Consider the following 16,937-nt stretch of genomic DNA (forward strand, 5'->3'; position numbering starts at 1 on the left):
CCTGTGCCAAATGTTGAAAATCACTGGCCGAAAATATAAAAGCTAAACTCACTGGTATGGCATTCAAGGCCCTCCTTGTCCACTCTTAACAGTTCTACACTGAGCTCTCTGCACTCGTGCACGGGGCTCCCCGAGAAAGCCAGGCACCATCACACCACCCACGGCACCGCTTGCTCAGCCTAAAATCCCATCCCATCTACCGACACTGCCTCTCTCCCGTGAGAAGGATAAATCTCTTCTGCCGACCACAGACTTGCTCTCACCTCACCCCTAGCTCTGTATTTCTAATGCTAATCACAGTGCCTGGCACTTAGTAGGCACTCAGTAAATCTTTCATGCCTTCATTCACTAATAAATGAATGAAACAAGAAAAATCAAGTATCACCTCACTCTAATAATCATGATTCACAAAGCTTAAAAAAGAGAGACTACTTAGATGCACTTGTAAATGTACCTGCTACCACAGGGTTTTCCAACACTATTAGTTATAAAATCTAACTCGAGGCCCGGCTGGCGTGACTCAGTGGTTGAACGTCAACCTATGAACCAGGAGGTCATGGTTCAATTCCTGGTCGGGGCACATGCCCAGGTTGCGGGTTCTATCCCGGGTGGGGGGCATGGAGGAGGCAGCCAATCAGTGATTCTCTCTCATCATTGATGTTTCATTCTCTCTCTCCCTTCCTCTCTAAAATAAGTAAAAATATATTTTTAAAAATAGAAATAAATAAGTAAATAGATGGAACAGAATAGAAAATATCAGAGCATTTCATGTACTACAAGTAAACACTATTTTGTGACATTTAAATGCGAGTGGATACACACATAACTATCCCATACACATAAATGTATATATGAACTAGGTTGCCATGCAAACTATACTAGTACTTCTTACTAATGCTGTGCTCAAAATTTTTCTTTTAAAATCTTAGGTCAGTTATAGATTAGATCAACACAATTACTCTGAAGTCCTCCAGTTTTTTAAAACATTAGAAACTTTATCCTCCATGATAAAATTCAATTTAGACAATAATGGTGTTGGGTGTGCCAATTAAAATGGCTCCCTAAACGTAAAGGAGTTAAAAAAAAAAAAAAAAAAAGACCTGCATGTGGACATGTCTGAAGATGATGGCTCATTACGTGCACAAAGAAAGCCGCACAAGCACACCTGTTAATTCAGTGCCCGAGTTGGGTTTCGAATTAGTATCAAGTGTGTCCTCCAACCTTGCCTCCCTCCATCCTGAATTTCTCAAGGCAGTCTTGAATACCTCTACATTATTTACAAGCATCCCTAACACTGGCCTTCCTGCAAATGCTTGGAGACAATTCCACGGAGGGTGTGTGCAGGGCAGACGCACACTAATCCTTTGCAGTGCAACCAGGTATAAAATTTTGTGTAGAGACACATAAAGGCTTAACAGACTTGGCCTGCAAATGTGCTTCTCCAAAATCAGAATATAAAACAGCTTTGGGACTATCCATCCACGAACTGTCAAAGCCATATATCCCTGGCTAGAGAAAAAGGTGAAAGCTGACCCACTGGGCCAAGATGGCTAAACGACACGGCAATGGCCCTGTAGACTCAAGAAGTTACTAGATTGTTTTTATTGCTGTTAACCACAGGAGAAAAGGCTTAAATTACACATCAGTTAAAATGACAACAGCACTCTAGCCTGTTTATAGCCTAGCCTGAGAGACGGATGAATGGCCAGTAGCTGTTGTAGGAAAATGGAAGTATTCTAAGAACCATATACTACAATTACAGCATTCCATTCCCTGTCACGGTTGGCCGCCACATTCACCAAATACCCTATGTCCTTGAAGTCACAAAACAGGATTCCAGGAGGAAAACTGTCGCCATCTTTATAAATTTGTATATTATCAAATGCCAACTGCTGGCATCCACTCGAGGCTAAAGATGGCACACAGGAAAACACAGGCTGACCTCGGAGTGGGTGCCCCGTTAGAGACGGCCCCTTCCCCCAAAAGCATTTATTCTAGTATACTGGTAGGATCCATGGGAGGAGAAGAGGGAAGAGGCCCAGAATCACTGCAGAGAGTTGAAGAAAGAGCGGACAATTAAACAAGTCTTTATAGCTCTTTTGACCAAAAAGGGTAAAACCTTAGGGGCAGACACAGCACAGAAGGAGGCTGGGACCAAACTGAGAGGACAGCATGAGGAATGTCCCATCTGCGGTGTCCTGGTTTGCATGGGCTTACCATGTCCCACACTTACAAAAGCATTAAGTTAACATTGTAGGAGGGAGATCAGAAACTGCAAGAATGAAAACCTAAGACAAAAATATGCTCTTCAGTGGAAGGAAGGTTAAACTCCAGGTTCTACTAATAAACCTGTCCTGCTCCTCTTCATTATTGGAGGGGGAAAAAGTGTTTTCAATAATGTACACAGAAAATATCTCAAAAGATATGTATCAAACTTTTAAAAGGAGTTATCTTTAGGGATGGGGTGGGTTTGGAGAAGGGGCAACATTCACTGTCCACTTCTGTAGTGTTTGGATTTTTTCTTTTTTGTAATGCATTGCATGGCAATATACAATGTTAAAATACTAACTGCTTTCAGGCTGAGGGGAGGTGCTGTAGGAAATGCTGAAAGAAAGATTACTCATTGTCACTGTCTTCAAGGAGTTCAGCCATCAGCTAGAGAGAAAATATGGAAACACCCACCTTGAGCACACACAGGAAACTAATAAGACTCAAGGAAATAGGATACAGAATAGTAAAGGCCAAATAAGTTTCTTGAAATGTTAATGTGAGATGGCTCCATGGAGCAGATGGGGGTGGGGGGGTGGCTCAGGCTAGAGACAGCAGAGGGGCCTGGGTTTCCTGAAGATTTACAGGCAAGCCAGTAAGTAACAAGCAGTGCAGGGAGGGCCTGGGGACCTGGCAAATGGCACAGTGTCTCCCTGACTCCAGTCCATCTGTTTCTGAAGATGCCTACAGACACAAACATGTGGCTAATAAAGCAATTTCACATCCATGTTCAACAAATCGAAGGAGTCTGCAGAAATTTAAACCTGTGTGGCAAAATTTGTATCAGCCTCACCCAATAACATCGCCCATCATCCAATTTTGTCACTGCCTGAGGGCTCTGAAAATTCACAGGAAAGAGGTCAAAACTCAGAGCTCAGCAAATTCCCTTAAAGGTTACTTAACTGTAGAAAATGGACATGTTTATCAACCAGAGAATAATATGGCTAAGATCCGGGTCTTTGAGAAGTATCACCACACTTTTATGTAATACTGTCTCATTCATTGCTTGTTTTATACACACAGTGTATTTCCCCCAAATAGATTACATGTGGGTAAGGAACACACTAACATGGTACTTATGTCATCATAAACAATTTGGAATGACCCTGTATTACCTGTCCCACTCTAAAAAGGGTGCTGGTCCCTGAGGCTCCGAGAAGAAATGGGACAGACTGCTTCCAAGTCACAAAATGGCCAAGCAAATTCATGAGTCAACAACTTAGGTATAAACTAAATATCTTATTAGAGGCATATTCCAAAGACTGAGATGCCAATGTTTATTTCCCTTTGTTAACTGTTTTTTCGAAGATCTCAAAGGGAGTTGGACATGATTGGTTGCTTCTTTTTTTAAATATATTTCTTTATTGATTTCAGAGAGGAAGGGAGGAGAGAGAGATAGAAACATCAATGATGAGAGAGAATCATTGATCGGCTGCCTCCTGCACGCCCCCTACTGGGGATCAAGCCTGCAACCCAGGTATGTGCCCTTGGCGGGAATCGAACCTGGGACCCTTCAGTCCGCAGGCTGACGCTCTATCCACTGAGCCAAGCTGGCCAGGGCTTGGTTGCTTCTTTTAAAGGAAGCAATTAGTCAATGGTGAACATCACCTTGCCATTTTATAAAATAGTTTTATGTCTGAATCAAAAACATCAATCCACCTGAAAATGTGTCGTGAACATTTATTGTTAATTCTTGTCATCTGCCCAGCACCCCACCCCCTTTTTCGGGTACAGCTCCACGTGGTTCCCAGTTCTTACATCCCTGCACACCCCACTTCACTGTTCTTATTATGACATGTTTTATTTTTTAAGTGCATAGGACTTTATAAGTTCCCTGTACATAAATTATATTTTGTTGGTACCTGCTCACAGGTCCACTTTGGTAGATAATTGGCCAAAGAGTTAAACTGTAGTGAAGGCAATAAATGTGACCATATGAGATACCAAACACCCACCACCAGTAGGGTTTTTTGATGATCGTATCTGGGTAAATGAACTAGTTCCTAAGTCTACAGTACTTTCAGATGCCTACAAGGGACCTGCCATCTGTTCCCAGACAACTGCCAAATCAACATCATAGTATCATGATGATGGTAGTGTTCACAGAATTTTCTGTTATTTTTCTCTAACCTACCACTATTATTTATATAAGAGAGCAGAGGGAGAAGTGAGGTACTCATATATGCTACAACCTGGATGAACCTTAAAAATATTTGATTGCCCTGGCCAGTGTGGTTCAGTTGGTAGGAGCATCGTCCTGTACACCAAAAAGTCACAGGTTCAATTCCTGGTCAGGGCACATGCCCGGGTTGTGGGTTCGATCACTAGTTAGAGCACGTGTGGGAGGCAACTCTCCCCTCCTCCTCCTCCTCCTCTTCCCTCCCTCCCTCTCCCTCTAAAATCAATAAAAGCATGTCCTTGGGTGAAGATTAAAAACAAACATTTTACTAAGTGAAAGAAACAAGTCACAAAAGACAAGCTATTGTATGATTCTATTTACATGAAATGTCCAGAATAGGCAAATCCAAAGTCAGAAAGTATATTAGCGGTTGCCTGGGGCTAGCGGGAGGTGAAAATGCATATAGGCATGGGATGACTAATGGGTATGGGATTTCTTTTGGAAGTGATAAAAATGTTTGGAATTAGTGGTGACTGCACAACTCTCTGAGTATATTCAGATCCACTCAATTGTATACTTTATGAAGTAAATCTTATGGTATGTAAATTATGTAAGAGACAGATGGACACACACACACACACACACACACACACACACAGGCACTCAAGGCCAGGAAAACAACAAGAGAGGAGAAAAATCTTCAGTTTTTCCTCTTTTGCTTACCCAAGCAGTCCCCAACAAGAGAGAGGTTATCTTCCTAAGTTCAATCACAAGTCAACCATTACAGTTATGGGATTTTCTCATAGAAGTGGTGATTGGAGGTCCTCAGGAAAGACTAACTTAAGGAGATTATTCTGGTCGGGTGGGAAGAGGAGTTAAGACAGAGGCCAAGGGTGAGTCAAGAGAAGTTTTCTGAGGTGACTGAGGAGTGGAACTTGGCTCTAGAAGACTGAGGGCAAGAAGGAGGTTTAATGAAGGAGAGAATAGTAGGCAGGTTCACGGGCCTCACCCAAGGAGGGATTTCAGCCACTGCGGAGGTGTGAAGAGAACTGGAGGAATGTAACAACAGTAGCAGGAATCCAAGCTGATTTCAAAAGTGGGGATGAGGTCACTGACTGCAGTAAGGAGACAGGGAAGGGAAGAAAACTATATCCAAAAGAGAAAGAAAAGATGCCTGCTTCCTATGGTCAGAGAACTATTGAAGTCATATGTGCATAGAAAATAAATTGATGATATAATCTGGGACTACATTTAACAACCTAAACAGGCTTTCCACTCAATAGCTTTCATAAGCCTCTTTGATATAAAATGCTCTTTCTGATTCAGATTTCATAATAATGGGTGGAGTATTTAAGATGCACTAGGTCCCTAGCTGGCTTGGCTCAGTGGCTAGAGCACTGGCCTGCGGAGTTAAAGTCCTGGGTCTGATTGTAGTCAAGGGCACATGCCGGGTTGCGGGGTTTATCCCCAGTAGGGGGCGTGCAGGAGGCAGCTGATCTTTGGCTGGAGATCCTGGCTAGAGGTCCTGACTAGGCTGCTGATCAACTGATCGCTGTCTCCGTGTCATTCCTTCTTCGCCGACTCCGTCCACACCTTTGGGGACCCCTGGACCCGCTGGGATTGGACCCCAGCACACAAATAATCCCAAAAAATGCATAATTTAGGGAAAGAGCCTCAAGAGTGAATGAGGGAAATAATGGATAGCTATTAAATCCCCGTTAATGCTACTATAGAAATCCACCCCTTCATGCAAGAAGCCTTTCCCTTGGGGCGTAAGTGTTCCATCTGTGGAGCAGTAGATGTGTAAATACGAAAAGCCCTAGCCTAATTTTCAAGGAATGAGTCCAAGCTTGAGGTGATATATCATCTTCAGAAGCCGAAAACTGACTTTCTGTTTTAAATATATTTTTATTGATTTCAGAGAGGAAAGGAGAGAGGGAGAGGGATAGAAACATCAATGATGAGAGAGAATCACTGATCAGCTGCCTCCTGCATGCCCCCCTACTGGGGATAGAGCCTGATACCTGGGCATATGCCCTGACCAGGAATCGAACTGTGACCTCCTGGTTCCTAGGTTGATGCTCAGCTACTGAGCCACAATGGCCAGCTGGGCTGACTTTCTGTTTTAATGAGAGGGGTCCTCACAGACCTGAAGCCTGGCCTCTGCTGTTTACAGCGGTTCCAAAGTCCAAGTCCCCGTGTCTGTCTGTCTCTCTCTCTCTCCCCGCCCCCTCCCCCACAAGTTCCAATGGTCTTTATGTTACTTGACCTATCCAGTTAAAATTCTTTTCCCTTTTGTGACCAATACTTTTCTCTCAATTACTAGAGCATAACTGCCTATAGTACTCTCTTGGCACTTGCATACATGCTTAGTTAATATTTCATGTAAATTGGTTTTATCTTCCTACTTAGACAACTCCAGACCATGTTTTATAGATCTCTTTACATATTCAATGGCAAGCTGGTTCTGTACTATTACTAGAAAAAAAGTCAAACATACCATTTATATACATTTGTTTTGACAGGGGGTGGGTGGTTGATGTGAATTGACAGTTTCATTCTGGAAAGTTTCTAAGTAAAACCACCATGTTATATAGGAGACCATAAAAAAACTAAAGCCAGGCCTGGCCAGTGTTGCTTGGAGGTTGAGCATTGACCTATGAACCAGGAGGTAAAGGCTGGATTCCTGGTTAGGGCACATGCAGGGTTGGGGGCTCTATCCCCAGGAGGGTACACACGAAGCAGCCACACGTGTACAGGTGGCAGCCTATCAATGATTCTCTCTCATCATTGATGTTTCTATCTCTCTCTCCCCCTCCCTTCCTCTTTGAAATCAATAAAAATATATTTTTTTAAAATAAAGTAAATCACTGCTTTAGCTGATTAAATGCTCCATCAAAATTCTTTTTTTTTTTTTTTTAAATATATTTTATTGATTTTTTACAGAGAGGAAGGGAAGGGAGAGAGATAGAGAGTTAGAAACATCGATGAGAGAGAAACATCGATCAGCTGCCTCCTGCACATCTCCCACTGGGGATGTGCCCGCAACCCAGGTACATGCCCTTGACCGGAATCGAACCCGGGACCCTTGAGTCCGCAGGCCGACGCTCTATCCACTGAGCCAAACCGGTTTCGGCAAAATTCTTGGTCACTCAATAAATGCTCACGTTTAAAGAAGTCTGGCCTATAAATACAGGCACAAATAATTGTTATTTACTCTATACATGTAATGTGAAAGATGCAATTAGGTGCTTTTACCTCATTTTCCTATAGGTATCACTTGTCCATAATCATATAAACTCAAGGTCAATGTCTTTTGCCATGTCCACAGCTTAGCAGAAAGGCTCATACTCAAAATTTTAGCTCATAAATGTTGATGAGTGACAACTCCCAAAGTAATCTCGTATTTAATTTATTTTTCTTAAATCCTCACCTGAAGATATGTTTATTGGCTTTAGAGAGAAGGGAAGATGGAGGTAGAGAGAGAGAGAAAGAGAGAAACATTGATGTGAGAGAGAAACATTGATAGGCTGCCACCTGTACACGCCCCAACCAGGGATTGAACCCACAACCTAGGTGTGTGCCTGTCCAGAAAACAAATCCTCAGACTTTTTGGTGGACGGGTGACGCTCCAACCAACTGAGCCACCCAGCCAGGGCCAATTTCTTTTTTTGTTTTTTAATGCTCACTTGTACACAAGCTTTCTCCTACCACCTCTATATGCCACTGTTTTTTAGAAATAAAAATTTCTTATTATTCAGAAGTAAACACTAAATATTTTGGTGTATATCCTCCCAACTTTTTAAATTCACAGTTTATGAGTGTCGATGGAAAAAATATTGATTCTACTGATTCTAGTTTATTAATATTTTCAAGCTAAATGTTGCACTTTTTAAGACTCCCTTTCCTACTTCTCCTAATTCCTGTTGATTCCACAAAATATAACCTACAACCATAAACACCCATCATTTACCTTTTGCATAATAAAGTTTTTTGTTTTCGTTTCATTTCAAATAAAATGCCGGTTTCCCAAAAGTCCAGCTTATTTTCTCATCACCACAGGTCTGACACCACTGAGGCAATGTGGTCAGAGGTCAGGAATGTGGGCCTGCCGCCCCTGGGTGTGGGAAATCATTTACAGAATGCATAAACATCCCTTCGCAGCTCTCTGCCGACCGCCAGGCTGCCTCAGCATGCTGAGATCTCCACGCTACACACGTGAGGGACCCAAGCTCTTCTTATCTTCCTTCGAAACTGTAGATGGTAGCACATTCAAGTTCAGACCTAAGTATGTATCTCACCAGCCTCGTACATATAAAATGTCTGAACATGTGGCCATGGTCAATATTGATACTAATTTTTTCCTGAAGCACGACTAAGTGTTGAACGTTCACAAGCTGAAAATTTGAGAGGCTCCCTCTTCACCCAACTTGTACGAGGGGAATGCTTTCAGATCAAGCTTTTCTCTGCTTGGAAAAAAAAGAAACTGGTGTTTTCAGTTTTCACCAGGAGAGGCTCGAGGTAGATTATGGAGATGGGAGGGTTCAGTTCCCTGCGATTCCACTTGGTATTTCCCTGTGATGTTTCCAACTACTAAGGAGCAGGAAGAAGGGTGATGAGTGACTGAGAGATGAGTCAGATGTTCAAGCAAAAAAGTTTAAGGAGAATAGAAAGATTCGGCGCTCACTGGGCAATGGACGGGAACCAACTCGACTCTTTCATCTTTGTGACGATAAACTGGCACTTGACAAGTGATTACAGGCCTGATTTCTACATTTAAAAAATAAAACGGACATGTTATCCACTACACCAGAGAAGCCACCTTCTCTGTGAAATATCTCACTGAGTCTGATACTCCGACACCAGATGGGTGTCCTGGAATTAATTCAACCCTGACGCTAACCAGGAGTTAGGGCGAACCCCACAGGGAAAGGGCTCTGTCCCACAAAACTAATCCCACTTCTGATGCCGGTCCCCAGTCCCAGGCCACTGTACTTCTGACTGAGTGGCTATAAATTCAGGGGTTCCCATGACAACCCCTCATCAGGTTCAATCATTTGCTAAAACAACTCACAAAACTCAGGACAACATTTTACTTATGTCTGCCGTTTATGATAAAGTGTCTAACTCAGGAACAGCCAAATGGAAGAGGTTCATGGGGCAAGGTATGGCAGTGGGCAGAGCTTCCACCCCTCTCAGGGCACACCACCCTCCCAGCAGCACACGGATGTGTCCCCCAACCCAGAAGCTCCCCAAACCTGGTCACATTTAAGGGGTTTTAGGCATTTTATTATGTAGGCATGGTTGATGAAATCATTGGCCATCGGTGGTTAAACTCAATCTCCAGCCCCACCTTCCCTGCAGATTGGTGGGTAGGGCTGAAAACTCCTACCTTTTAATCACTTGGTGTTTCCAGTGACCAGTCCTGTCTGCTTAAGGCTATGTGTGTGTATGTGGGGGGAGGGGGGGGTCCTCACCCTAAATCACCTCATTAGCATAAATCCAGGTGTGATGAATGAGGCTCTTTATGACTAAACTACTCAAGAAAATTCCAAGGGTTTTAAGAGCACTGTGCCAGGAACTGGGGACAAAGACAACATTTATTTCTTATTATTCCATAGTTAAAAGCAATTCCTGAAAATGAAGTAGCAAGTGGTTTACCTCACCTTTTTTTCCTTAGGGATACTGACATTTAAAGCCACTGAGTAAAGAACACAAGATAAGGTGGTAGTTACACGATCAATACAAGATACACTGCACTGTAAAAAGATAAATTCCTCTTAACGTCTTTCGTTAACCACCTCAGAATTCAGAATGAAGTCTAGAGAAGACTAAGCCTGTATAGGATCTTAGAGGGACAGGAAACTTGATATTCATAATTCTACTGCTCCAACTGAAGCCTTCCCATTTCAGAACACCCGTTTGTAACAGAAACCTTACAACAGCACCCCCTCACCCTAAACCTATCAATACACGACTTGCCTAGAGGGGACAGAAGGTATTTATTTCCTTGTCTTAAAATCAGTGCCAGCATTCCACACCACTCCCATCTAAAGGTCACTCTGTTGGGTGTGATACTTTAGTTCGCCCTATACTTCAGCTGGGTCCAGATGAAATGGTCTCAGATACCCAAGGAAGCAGACCCGGCAACTATCAATACTCTATACGGGCCTCCGATGTGATTTCCCGGAACAGCCACCTCAGCATCCCCTGGGAACCTGTTAAAAATGCAAATTATCAAGCTCTATCCTGGGCTTCCTGCATCAGAAACTCTGGGAGTGAACCCGGCAATCTGTGCTTTAACAAGGCCTCCACACGGTTCTGATGCCCCCTCACATTCCAGAACCACCAGTCTGACACTGTGGGACTGTTGTGTTACTCCTGCTGTTCCACAGAACTGGGAAGTGAGATAAAAAGATAACTTCCTCTGATAACAGATGAGTCAGATGTTTTTTCTGATATCTTCTGGATTTACTGAAAGGAAAATTTTTAACCGAGAGGCAGCACACTTTCTTTTCCATAATGTTTTGAGGTTACTCAGGACTACTTCTCTATCGCAGGATGCATTCCTTAGCCTTCAAATAAAATTTTTTTTAATCCTCACCCAAGGATATTTTTTTCATTGATTTTTAGAGAGAGTAGAAGGGAGGGAGGGAGGGAGAGTATGAAGAATGGAAGGAGGGAAAGAGAGGGAGAGGGAGAGGGAGGGAGAGAGAGAAAAAAACATTGATGTGAGAGAGACACATGACTGGTTGCCTCCCACACACACTCAGACCAGGAATGGAACCCTTGAAGACCAACACTCTAACCACTGAACCACACCAACCAGGGCCTAATTTTTCAATGTTTGAATTACCCACTAAGTAGGTAATTACTTACTCTACACCAATGAGCTTTGATTCATTTTGTATTTTACTGAATATAAAAAAATAGTGTACACTTGGTGCCATTCTGCCGTCAGCCATTTATTTACCAGCAGTATGACCTTGAGCAAGCAAGCTATTTAATTTCTCTACGCCTCAGTTTCTTCATCCATACATTGTAGATAATAATAATCTCCTTCACATGGTTGCTATGCAAGTCTTGTCTTCCTTCATAAAAATGGACACCCTTAAGCAAACATGTACCTGGCCGAGAAGGGTGTAAACATGGGCAGAGTACCTCCCAGAGCCCCACTTCTTGAGTCTGTTCTGGGGAAAGCCTTGAAGAAAAATATATGCAATGCACTGAGAACAGCTGACACACAGTAAGTACCGTATTAAGTGCTTACTATTATTATCATAGCTGTAATAGTTCAGGGACATAGAGAACATAGACGGAAAGATCTCCCAGGAAATGGAAAGACAGCTGATCAACACTGAGGACAGCTGGACAGCTCTGGACCTGTGGGAAAGAATAGATACAAAGAGCAAGACACTGCTCTGCCGTTTGCCAGTAAATACACAGGTAATAGATAGCCTGGGACCAGAAAATAAGTGACTCATGGTCAACGATAACCGGCCACCAACATCAGACTGAACTAAAGGTTCCAATGAGGATTAGAGAAGAAGTAAGAGATCAAAGTACAAATCAACCACTAGCATAAGCCAGGATCATGGTTTCCATAAGGTTCTATGTTAATGAATAAGCTAGATGATAAAGCTCTAATTCTAGAGTGACTATCTGGTTAATCATTCATTTATGCCCTCAAATCAGGCAAGCTCAGGAAAGATCTTTACATCACTGCCACTCGAGCAGCAAATTATCCGAAGGCAGCTGAATGGTTTTCCTACAGCTTTTAGTTGGCTGCCGCCCCAAGGCCCTTTTCTTTCTTCCTCCTTCCTGTTATATTTTGAATTTTCTAGCCAAGCTATTTGCGTGGGACTGATCCCTCCCCACCCCATCCCACCCCACCCCACCCCACCCTCAAGCCCCCATCACTCTAGGAGTGTATCCTGATCAGCTGATGTCAGTCCCAGACTGCAGTGGGAGAGACTCGTAGAGGCACATGACCCAAGCCATCACCAATCAGGCCAGCGAGACTGGTCCCGGGACCATGGTGTGAGTTCTGGGGAAGCAGAGGTGCTGTTCTTCTGCCGCCTGTCCTTACAGACAGATCTGGGTCCTGGGGCCTCGGGCAGCTAGCTATCTTGAGACTACAGGGTCCCTAGAGCCTGCCTGAGAATCAACCCACACTAGCAAGTAAAGCCAAAAACTGGGAGAAAGAAACGAGTCCTGGTCATACCATTGAAGTCCAGGACAAAGTCTTGCTTCAGGCCAATTTGTCTACTATTGGGTCAAAACATTCTCTCTGTCATTTAAACCACTTTGGGTTAGGTTTCCTTTTGCTTACAATCCAGAGAACTCTAAATTATACAGGCCTCATAATTAGATTACACTGTAAAGGTAACAAAAGAGTGAGCTCTAGTCACAATTAACAGTAAACTTACCTGTTTCAGTCATGACGACGATTTACTTACTTGTCATAAGGAAAGACATTAGGAAAAAAAATCACAAGCCCATTTTTCTCATTTGGAAACCATTTTATTTGAGATCTCAAAGTACAGACGTGAGGCCCTGCACAAACTCCACTTGGACCCTTGGTTTCCGTATGTGCGGTACTGCTGAGCTTTCACGTGACAGACCCTTTCCAGATTTTCAGGGCAAAACGCTCCCCACCCCAATGAGGGCCACGGTGAAAGTGTGTTCTAGGTTTTCCACAGCAGCAAGGGAGTGAGTGAGAAATCACTCAGTCAGGATGTATAGTAAATCAGTGGCAGACTTACCTGTCACAGCATCAAATGTGCCCTCACAAGATTAAGCTACGGGTTTTTATATTCAACATCCTTGCATGTGATACCAACTAACCTGGGTCACTCAAAAATCGAGTAGCCTACTGTAAGAGGTCAGGTCAACCAAGCACACAGGCTAGTTTGTGTATTTATGTTCCATTATTTTCACATATAAGATGCACTGAAAATAAGCAAACTCTTAAAATCCCAGGGCCGCTCTTTCTCAACGGCTATAAAAATCACCCTGCTCTGTATCATGTTGGCCTCAGGGATTGACAGTTCTCCAAATACGGGACTGGTTACCTTATGAAATGGCCAGCTTGCACTTGTGGGACATGTTTAAGTCGCAGTGAGCCGATCTTGTAAGGGAGACAGGGTGGATGATTTTTAAGGGAACCGCCATGCATCCCGGGCCTCAGGGATGGGCGTGAAGGAGACTCACCTGCCAGAGCCTTGATGCGGGAGCGCTCAAAGAGCCGGGCAGAGCTGTTCTCGTTGTCCCAGTCGTCCACGTCCCAGCGGTTGTTGACATCGCTGTACTGCTGTTGGATCTCAATGTTGTCGTAGTCGGTGGCTACTGTGGTCGTCATCTTGAACTGTCTCAGCTGCTCCTCCACATCAGCTCCTTCTTCGCGTTCTGTGGGAAAGAAACGGGGAAAAAAAAACCTAATTAGTCGTCTAAAGGGTGCAGAGTCCTCACATAACCTACTGGGATAAAGGTGAGTAGAAGGGAAAATAATTCACACCTGCCAAGAACCGGTCTCTGGAGTCCATCAAAACGGCTCTTGAACTTGCGCACTGCCTCACAGCGCGTGTGTGACCCAGGCCCAGGGACTTGGCATCTGAGCCTCCGTTTCCCCAACCACCAAAGACGGAAGATACTCTCCAGGTTACTGAGGGGACTGAGTGAGATGATGGATGCCCAACAAAGGATGAGTTTTCATCCTTCTTTCTAAAGTTTAAACTTCCCGTTTTAAAGTGTTATCAGAACTGGAAGGACAGCCCCTCGGGGCTTCTGCATGACCTCATTTATTTCTATCGTGCATCACCATAAACAACTATTTAGCTTCTCCTGGAAATTCACAAAATGTTATAAAAGAACTGACAGATCATTTCATCTCAACATCTCATTTTCATGTTAGAACACTGGTGCCCGAGATGAAATGAGGTAGTTAAGTGAATGGCAACAAGCACAGTACCAGGCACATAAATAAGTGACCACTGCAATTATTTACATTTCTGTGTTGTTATAAATGCTTACTACCAACCTCAATACCACTCCCCAGGGATCCACCCAAGGCCATAGTGTTTTACAAGGATAAATAGTGAACAAGAACCTAGGGCTCAACTTTTGGCCCCCTGCCGTCTTCACTATATTACAGTCCCCTCGGAGAATTAAGAGGAATACATTCAGCTTCAAAGCAGATATTACTCCGTCACTGAACCAGAATGCACTGAAGGCTCACTACGTGCTCAGCCTGTTCCAGAGCTAGAGATAATAGAGATAATAGTAAATAAGATAAGGACCAGGCTCTCCTGAAGCTTTTATCTTGGTAGGAGGAGCCAGATAAAAGGCACACAACAAAAGGCAAGACGGTTGAAAGAAAATAAAATAAAAGTGGAGTGATGTGACAGAGAGAGAACATATTTTAGATCTGGTGGTCAGGGAAGGCCCCTCTGAGTAGGTGTTTATTTAAACTGAGATCTCAAAGAGGAACAGGTCAAAAGGAATAGCCTTCCAGGCCAAAGAAACAGCTTGTGTAAAGGCCCTACGGTGGGAAATAGCATGGCTTGCTGGGGGAATGGTGGGGTCAGTGTGTCTGGAGTCTGTCTGATGGGCATGGGGGAGGGGGGGGGGGGAGACACACACAAGGAGATGAGGTTGGACTGGTAGGTGGGACCAGACCACAAAGGGCTCTGTGAACCTAAGTGTGATGGAAGGCACTGCAGGATTTTAAGCTAATAACTGACACCACGGGACGTATGTTTTGAAAAAGATCAATCCTGGTGCTGCAGAAAAAACACATTCTAGGAGTCAAAGATGAGCTCTTAATCCTTACAGGCTCAGTTAAATTCCTGCATGTTTTATATACAAAGCTATCTGGGTAAGTTAAGAAGAGGAGAAGAAAGATGCCCCACCCCTTTATTGGTAAGGAAGATGTCCCCCCCAGTCCTGTCCCACTCCCCTATCTTTTTAAAAAAATATGTTTTTATTGATTTCAGAGAAGAAGGGAGAGGGAGAGAGAGATAGAAACACCAACGATGAGAGAGAATCATTGATCGGCTGCCTCCTGCATGGCCCCCACTGGGGATCGAGCCCACAACCTGGGCATGTGCCCTTGATCGGAATCGAACCCAGGACCTTTTAGTCTACAGGCCGACACTCTATCCACTGAGCCAAACCAGCCAGGGCCCAGACGCCTATCTTAAGATTCAATGATTTTTTTAAATCATATTTTATACCTGGATGCTCATTTAGTGAAAGCCTCATTCATTCACTGGGCACCAAGAATATGCACACGGACCAGAGTTAACAGGCTCAATCACTAGAGTTTGTGCACAAATAAAACCAGGCCACCACCCAGCAACTACAAAATGATCACTTGAGCTGATTTTCTCCCCTCACATATGCCACAAAGCAAAGAAAATAAAGTCACCTGTATTGAAAAGAAACAGTTTTCTGATTGTGCTTGAAATGTAGATTTTCTCAAGTTCTAGCATGCAACCAGGGTTCCACGATAAGTAAATTAAGCTGAAACAAATGAACTGTACCTCAACTAGCATAATTATTGGTGGCACAAGCATAAAACTGCCTACCCTGTTGTCATTAGCTGTTTTCTTGCAAGCTATCCAAGAACATCGCCAATGCACCCCACATATTCCTAAGGAAAAAGCACTGTGTCCACCTTCGGACTGAGCCACACATCTGTAACTCAAATAGTCAGAAGCATCTTGGATGGGATTAAATCCAGGATTCTCAACAGGCAGACAAAATCAATCCCAACAACATAAATGTATCAGTAGAGTAATTTTAACAACTACATTAGCAATGCATTGATGAGATTTACAAAAAACACAAAAAATTTCAGAAACCTAAGTCAGTTAAGTATATTCTATTGAGTGATGTTATAATTGCTCTTAATATTCAGTCACAACCGTCTTCCCAAAAAAAAAATTGATACTGTCATTTGAACCTGGAGATGGTTAATTTTCTTGACTATTACCAATGACTTTCATAAAATTCAGCCTTGGAGGATATTTTCCCGGGGGGGGGGGGGGGGGCAGAATTGCAAAAGTGCTATTTTTTAAAATATATATATATTTTTTATTGATTTCAGAGAGGAAGGGAGAGAGAGATAGAAACAAAAATGTTGAGAGAGAATTATTGATCGGTTGTCTCCTCCGCACACCCCACTGGGGCCTGCGCCCGCAACTCGGGCATGTGCCCTGCCTGGGAATAGAAGAGCCATGACCTCCTGGCTCATAGGTCAACGCTCAACCACTGAGCCACGCTGGCGGGGCTTGAAAGGACTATTAATACCAAATTTCTGAAAGCACCCAATCCAAGGTGAAATCTAACCACTTTGGTCCAGATTTGTTTTGGCTATTTGGTGCCACCTGCTGACCACTGAGAACAAGCCACACCTCAGCCTCCAGGGCAGCTACCAACCTGTGCCCGGACTTCAGCACATCTGACTCTTGAGTTAAGCCCAACCACAATCGTTTCCAACCCCATGAATCTTTTCCTACCACTGATTTAGCCCCAAAATCACCAACTA

At 43.5% G+C, this 16,937-nt stretch overlaps 1 protein-coding gene across 1 annotated transcript in view; it reads right to left on the reverse strand.

Moving 5' to 3' along the window:
• SPTBN1 (spectrin beta, non-erythrocytic 1) overlaps positions 1-13,795 on the reverse strand; it is a 124,428-nt gene extending 110,633 nt beyond the window's left edge. The window contains 1 exon segment of the mRNA XM_023746789.1: positions 13,601-13,795. Within this exon segment, the coding sequence (XP_023602557.1) occupies positions 13,601-13,748 (148 nt within the window). The 5' untranslated portion in view covers positions 13,749-13,795.
• Positions 13,796-16,937: the final 3,142 nt, after the last annotated feature.

Source organism: Myotis lucifugus, unplaced genomic scaffold (assembly GCF_000147115.1).
Source record: "Myotis lucifugus unplaced genomic scaffold, Myoluc2.0 scaffold_6, whole genome shotgun sequence".
NCBI classification, from domain to species: Eukaryota; Metazoa; Chordata; class Mammalia; order Chiroptera; family Vespertilionidae; genus Myotis; species Myotis lucifugus.